The sequence below is a fragment of the Triticum dicoccoides genome, chromosome 7B (genome assembly GCF_002162155.2).
Source record: "Triticum dicoccoides isolate Atlit2015 ecotype Zavitan chromosome 7B, WEW_v2.0, whole genome shotgun sequence".
Classification (NCBI taxonomy): Eukaryota; Viridiplantae; Streptophyta; class Magnoliopsida; order Poales; family Poaceae; genus Triticum; species Triticum dicoccoides.
Window position 1 is genome coordinate 419,609,793 of NC_041393.1, and position 7,525 is coordinate 419,617,317.

Sequence of the window (7,525 nt, forward strand, 5' to 3'; positions counted from 1 at the left end):
GACAATTTTATTTCATAATGTAGAAAAAGAAGATGAAGAGATTTTTTTATTCTGATGTCTTGAAGGTGTTGGCTCTTCGTCCATTGCTCATAAGGTTATGCGAGACATTGATGAAGCAAACCAATGATTTGGTACTCTTCTTTTGTCATGTACTGTTCTTTATAGTTTTTGTCATATTTTTATCTATGTTATTTTATCGTTAAGTATTGAGTTTAAATTCTAATTTTTTCTTTCAATTGAGACATATTCCGTATGGGGTATCTTGTGAGGTAGCTAAAAGCCTTATGGACGTTAAGTTTTTCCCTCGCGGTGAATTTTTTTTAGGACCGGGGCTTGCTCCAATCCTGGCTCCGCCATTGTATAACCACACATGCACGCCTCATCAAAACATCATAGAAAAAAGAAGATTACTCAACTTATGTCGAGAGAGAGACCTTAGGATTGACCACATTGAAACACGTTGTTACCGTATGAGCACTATGGCTACTGTCGGCGAGGGTGGGAAGGAGGATAAACGTATATACATATGGGATTCCATGTGCTGAAATAAAGGACATAAACCTATTGGGGGTCTTAAGTTATGGTTATTGAGTTAGGGGCCTGTGGTATTTTTTCTCCCGTTGCAACACACAGATTCTTTTGCTAGTTAGAACTCATGCTACTAATACATTTCTTTTCGTGTCTCTTTATGAACCATTCATCCAAGTTTACACTCAATTCTCCCATGCAGCCTGAGGCTATCAACCCAGTTATTATCCGGGCAGGAAAACTCTAAACAAAAATACAATTAGAACATGCCTAGAACCAGCCAACAACGACATTATTATGCATCGTCGAACCGCGGTGCCTTCAAAAGAGTAATTTTGAGACTCTCAGATGTTTTTTTGCAAAATATTCAACAACTCCTGCGGACCATCAGATCTGAGATACAATGTCCCAGGAGCCCGTATCATGGTATCACGTAAGAGCCGGCAGCACCTAATGATTTCCCTTCAAAAGCGTCCAAGGCCTTGTGTTTCCCGTTCAAGGATCCAACATGCTCTAGAATGCTTTGGGGCACAAAATTACTCCACCTATGGACAACACTTACAGAAAACTGCCCTACAGACAGACGCGGGGGCCTCTAATTCATCCCTCCTCCCCAATGTAATGATGGCACCTTTGTCCGTAAGTTTTCATCTGTAAAAAATGCATGTAAGCCTAGCGTTGCTCCTTGGAGCATGGGTCCTTGATGTCACAAGTGAAAGTATCAATGGGGAACTACTAGTCCTACCCGAATGAGATCTCGGTTCAAAAGTCTTGGGACTTTCGAGTGCCTCACCCAAGGATCCATGGCTCGAAAGGTACCTTGGAGGTTCGAATCCTCAGTTTACACACATTTGAGGTTGCTCCCATATAGCACAAATGATACTAAGAAAGACTCGCAAGAATCTAATACTTCGCTACGATGAATGAAAGCCTATATAGGCAAGGCTAACCGCTCAAAGCCACTAGCAAACTCTAGTACTTCGCCACACGAAAAGAAATAAAACCTATACGGTCAGAGTTAACTGCTAACCCAAAAAAATTAAGGCTCTCGAAAGAAAGAAAAAAGTCTGCAAGCCAACCAGAATGACCTTTCGAGGTTCGCACATCACTACAAATAGGATCCATGAGGCTGAAAGGTGAGGATTAATGTTTTAGTCAGTGGTAGCTCTTCTGTCGAGGTTTATTGGGCCTCATCGTATTACTATATAGAATTTAACCATATATATGACTAACCAAAATACGAGGAATATGCTTCAAAATGTCTATCAGTTTTGCTAAAGCACATCTAGATGTGCCATAAGTATTGCACATCTAAGTCCTATGTCATTGATCTTACACGAAGATTCATATGAATATCTTTTGTTTTCTTTTCCTTTACTTTTTTATACTTGATTGAGTCACTTAAATGTGCAAGATGTGCCCTAGACAACCGCAGTGTCTATTACTGGATTTGTATTCGAAAAATGTTTCTGACAGTATATTTTCTATGACATATATTATATTTGTTAGTTATAATTATGATTAAAATTTGACACAAAATACGAGGGGTTTAATGATAAGTAGCCAAACAATGAAACTCCCTCCATTCAAATATACGAGGGAGTACACTTCTGAAAATTCAATGCAACACCCAGATGAACAATAAAATGGCAAACATTGTTGAATGTTTCACATACGTGCAAGTTTCATGATGAAACAATACGGACGAAAAAAAGAAATCAATACTAAAAGAATGTTAGTTTTGGAGATACTCTCGAGCACCTTTTTGTTTTTCTCCAGATCTCCATGAATGTCCTTATATTATGAAATTTTACACACGGGTGAAATATTCAACGATGTTTGTTGAAAAGATCATAATTTATGTAATTATTTTATTATTTTTCGTACTGTTCATCCCACAGAGGATACAGATCTCTGAGTCTCCGCTTTCCTCGCCGCGGCCGCCAACAACGACCTTTTGCCGGACTGGCACGCGCACTCTTGTCAAGTTACTGTTCTGTAAATCCAAAGAGGCAGAGTAGTAGTCCGACAGGGAAGAAATCTCTCTGTATCCGATTGCCTTGCCGCAAAAATAAAGAAAAAACTGCCTCCCCATCGCCGCCAACGAACGACGCTTTGCCTCATTGGCTCATTGCTCAGTTTGAGTCAGTTCCCTATGGCCAGCACGCCCACCGTTACCAAGTCGCCGCCGGCGCTCATCCCGCCGGCGGGGCCTACCCCCTGCGGCACCCTCCCGCTCTCCTCCATTGACAAGACCGTCGCCGGCTCCGGCTTTGTGAACCTTATGCAGGTCTTTCCCCCGCCCTCAATCGACCAGGGCACCGTCGCGGCCGTGGCCGCAATGCGCAACGGGTTCGCGAGGGCGCTTGTACCCTACTATCCAGTGGCCGGCCGCATCGCCTCGAGCGGCCTCGCGGTGGACTGCACCGGGGAGGGCATCTGGTTTGTGGAAGCCGCCGCGAGCTGCACGCTCGCTGACGTCGACGGCCTCGACTGCTGCCCGCTGCTCATCCCAGGAGAGCTCCTCCTCCCTCGCCCTCCCCCCGGCGAGAAGCTCAACGACCTCATCCTCATGGCCCAGGCGACGAGGTTCACCTGCGGTGGGTTCGCCGTCGGGATCCGCTTCAGCCACGCGGTTTTCGACGGACATGGGGCTGCGCAGTTCCTTACGGCGGTGGGGGAGCTAGCGCGGGGCCTCAAGGCGCCGTCAGTGGCTCCGGTGTGGGACCGCGACGCGATCCCAGACCCTCCAAGCCCGCTGCCGGGGCAGCTCACGGAGTTCAGGCTGGTGACCCAGGTGGTCGACATCTCGGCGGAGAGCATCGCGCGCGTGAAGGACGAGTTCAAGCAGGCTGCCGCGACATCGACGGGGGAGGTGTGCTCCACCTTTGACGCGGTGACGGCCGTGGTGTTCAAGTGCCGCGCGCTGGCGCTGGCGTCGGCGCTCCCTGAGGACGTCGAGGTCCGGATGGCCTTCGCCGCCAGCACGCGGCACCTTCTCCGCGGCGTGCTGCCGACCGTGGAGGGCTACTACGGCAACTGCGTATTCCTGGCGTGCGTCACTAGGACAGGCAAGGCTGTCCGGGAGGCGGCGCTGGCGGAGGTGGTCGGCGCGGTACGGGAGGCGAAGGAGGCGGTTCCCGCTCGGTTCGCCGGCTGGATGCGCGGCGTCGAGCAGTACGACGTGCCGCCGCTCGACTACAGCACAGTGACGTTGTCGGACTGGAGCCGTCTCGGCTTCGACGAGGTGGACTACGGCTTCGGTGCGCCTGGGTACGTGTTCCCGCTCAACGACCACGTCAACTTCGTCGCGGCGCTCAACTACGTCAGGCCGCCGGCACCCAGGCGTGGGGGCATCCGGGTGGTGCTCCGCTGCGTCGAGGAGCCTCATGCGGCCGCGTTCGCCGTCGAGCTCGCCAAGTTCGCCTAGATGCAACGCATTGATGGTTCCCATTTCCTGGACATGTCCGTCCATTAATGTGAGACTGCGCAGTTCAGGGAACACATTTTTCACATTTTTTTTCTCTCGGGAGCCAACACGTTGTATCTCCATTGTATGGTCGTATAATAAGAATAATACTTTATCTTTTTTCCTCTCGGGATAAGAATAATACTCCATAAAAATTGAACCTGTGTTTAGCCAATCCAACACCGACCCGCAAACCTCTCGCATGCGTTCGGACCGCGCTGTCCAAACAGCGGAAGCCATTAAAAGGGGGTCTGTATCAGTCCACGGAGCGGTCTAGACGCGATTTCTCCAACAAATCGGAGACAAACGTGGAGGGCTTTGCAGGAGTACGGACCGATCTCACGCCCGCTTCTGACCGTCCTGGCCCATTAACCCCCCTCCCGTGCGTTTTCGGTCAGCGCCGCCCTAGAGCGTCAGCGCATGCATTCATGCCCAGCCAGAGCGGACGCTACCGCTCACTGGCGCCGGCATTGAAGCTGCGCGCCGGCCGAGAGAGCGCCGCCCATGCCGCTTCTTGGTGCAGGCGACCGCCGCACGTTCAAATGACACGACGGCCGCCCGTCTGCCCATTTGTCGCTCACATTGATGGCATGCGGTTGCCGAGGCATCTCCTCCCACGCCACCCATCCGTCCCTCTGCCGCTCACTATTGCTAACAAAACTGATGCCCTAGCCATAGCCGCAGTCATCCACCTCCGATCCCTCTCCGCACCACTCTCACCATGGATCCCCTCCTGTCAAAGCTCTCTGGGATGGGTTAACGTCGGACGAGAAGGAGATGGCTGCCATTGTGATACGTCCATTTTGTATCATGTTTCCCTATTGTTATTTATAGTGTTTTTATTCAATATAATACTTTGTTGGGTAATTCTAATGCTTTTTCACTCATAATATGCAAGGTTTACACAAAAAGGAAGAATGTCCGCAGCTGGAATTCTGGACCTGAAAAAATTACGTTAGAGATACCTATTTTGCACATCTCCAAATGAGCTCAAATTTTACAGAGAATTATTTTAAAATATATGAAAAAATACTATAGAAAAGAAATACCAGAGGGGGCCACCCGGGTGCCCACTATGCACCAGGGCGCGTCATCCCCTCCAGGCGCGCCCTGGTGGGTAGTGGGCTACCTGGCCCACCTCCTGTGTCCATCTTCCAGTAAATAAGGTCATTTGACCTAGAAAAAATAAGGAGAGAACTTTCGGGACGGAGCGCCGCCGTCGCGAGGCGGAACTTGGGCAGGAGCATTTTTGCTCTCCGGTGGAGCGATTCCCCGGGGATACTTCCCTCCGGGAGGGGGAAATCGAAGCTATCGTCATCACCAACAACCCTCTCACCTTGGGACGGCCAATCTTTATGAACATCTTCAACAACACCATTTCATCTCAAAATCCTAGTTCATCTCTTGTGTTCAATCTTTGTACGGGAACCTCAGATTGGTACCCGTGGGTGACTAGTAGTTTTGATTACATCTTGTAGTTGATGCTAGCCAGTTTATTTGGTGGAAGATTATATGTTCAAACCCATTATGATATTTATCTCTCCTCTGATCTTGAGCATGCATATGTTGTGTGAGTAGTTAATTTTGTTCTTGAGGACATGGGAGAAGTCATATTGCAAGTAATCATGCGAATTTGATATTCATTCGATATTTTGATGATATGTATGTTGTGATTCCCTTAGTGGTGTTATGTGAACGTCGACTACATGACACTTCACCATCTTTTGTCCTAAGGGAATACATTGTGGAGTAGTTATTAGATAATGGGTTGCTAGAGTGACAGAAGCTTAAACCCTACTTTATGCACTATTCCGTAAGGGCTGATTTGGATCCACATGTTTAATGTTATGGTTAGACTTTATCTTAAGTAGGAGGCTTGTTCAAGTAAGAATAACACCCAAGCACGGATCCACCCACATATCAAATTATCAAAGTAGCGAATACGAATCAAACCAACATGATGAAAGTGCCTAGATGAAATTCCCGTGCTCCCTCAAGAACGGTTTACTTACTATAAGAGATCATTTTGGCCCGTCCTTTGCTACAAAAAAGATTGGGATACCTTGCTGCACCTATTCCTACTATTGCTACTTGTCACTTGTTACAAATTATCTTGTTATCAAACTACCTGTTACGACAATTTCAGGGCTTGCTCATATTACCTTGCTGAAAACCGCTTGTCATTTCCTTCTGCTCCTTGTTGGGTTCGACACTCTTACTTATCGAAAGGACTATGATTGATCCCCTATACTTGTGGGTCATCAAGACTCTTTTCTAGCGCCGTTGTCGGGGATTGAAGCGCTCTGGGTAAGTGGAATTCAGTAAGGAAAAGTTATATAACAAGTTGAAATTTACTGTTACTTGTTAATATGGAAAACAATCCTTTGAGGGGTTTGTTCGGGGTATCTTCACCTCGACCGGAGACACAAAGAGTTGCCCCTCAACCTACTGCACCTACTAAAAATATTGGTTATGAAATTCCTTTGGGTATGATAGAGAAACTACTAGCTAATCGTTGTGCAGGAGATGGACCACCACATCCTGATATGCACCTAATTTATGTGGATGAAGTTTGTGGATTATTTAAGCTTGCAGGTTTACCCGGAGATGAAGTCAAGAAGAAGGTTTTCCATTTATCTTTGGGGGGAAAAGCATTGACATGTATAGGCCATGTGATGGTATTGGAGCTTGGGACTGGAACTGATTGAAATTGGAATTTCACCAAAAGTTTTATCCTATGCATCTATTTCATCGTGATCAGAATCATATATTAAATTTTTGGCTTCGTGAAGGAGAAAGTACTGCTCTAGCTTGGGGGAGGCTTAAATCAATGTTATATTCATACCCCAATAATGAGCTTTCAAGAGAAATTATTATACATAATTTTTATGCTCGACTTTCTCGTAATGATCAATCCATGCCCGATACTTCTTGTACTGGTTCTATTATGAAGAAGACTATTGAATTCAGGTGGGATCTTTTGGAAAGAATTAAACACAATTCCGAAGATTGGGAATTCGACTAAGGTAAAGAGTCAGTTATTAATCTTCAGTTTGATTGTGTAAAATCTTTTATGAACATCGATGCTTTTCACAAGTTTAGCACTAAATATGGACTTGACTCTGAGATAGTAGCCTATTTTGTGAATCATTTGCTACTCATGTTGACCTCCCTAAGAAGAAGTGGTTTAAATATCATCCCCCTATTAAGGAAAAGATTGAGGGACCAGTTACAGTTAAACATGAAACTATCATTTACAATGTTGATCCAGTTGTGCCTAATGCTTATATTGAAAAAACCACCTTTCCCTATTAGGATAAAGGAACATGCTAAAGTCTCAATCGTGGTTAAGGGAAGTAATATCAAAACACCTAGACCCTCTGAACAAATTAAAGTAGAACCTGGTATTGCTATAGATAAAGATCTCTTGGTCGATAATATAGATGGGCATGTTCTTTATTTCTGTGATGAAGTTGTTAGAATTGTCAAACCTGATACTAAAAATAAAAAAACCTTGTTGTTGGCATG

The 7,525-nt window shown here is 46.2% G+C and overlaps 1 protein-coding gene across 1 annotated transcript; it reads left to right on the forward strand.

Annotated features, from left to right (window-relative positions):
- The first annotated feature begins 2,616 nt into the window (after positions 1–2,616).
- Positions 2,617–4,086, forward strand: LOC119340533 (acyl transferase 7-like). Its single transcript, XM_037612455.1, has one exon. The coding sequence runs from the start codon at positions 2,684–2,686 to the stop codon at positions 3,956–3,958; it is 1,275 nt and encodes a 424-aa protein (XP_037468352.1). The 5' UTR covers positions 2,617–2,683; the 3' UTR covers positions 3,959–4,086.
- The last annotated feature ends 3,439 nt before the right edge of the window (positions 4,087–7,525 follow it).

Excerpts from the sequence above, each read along its gene's own strand:
- LOC119340533 (XM_037612455.1), top strand. The coding sequence starts at position 2,684 with ATGGCCAGCACGCCCACCGTTACCAAGTCGCCGCCGGCGCTCATCCCG.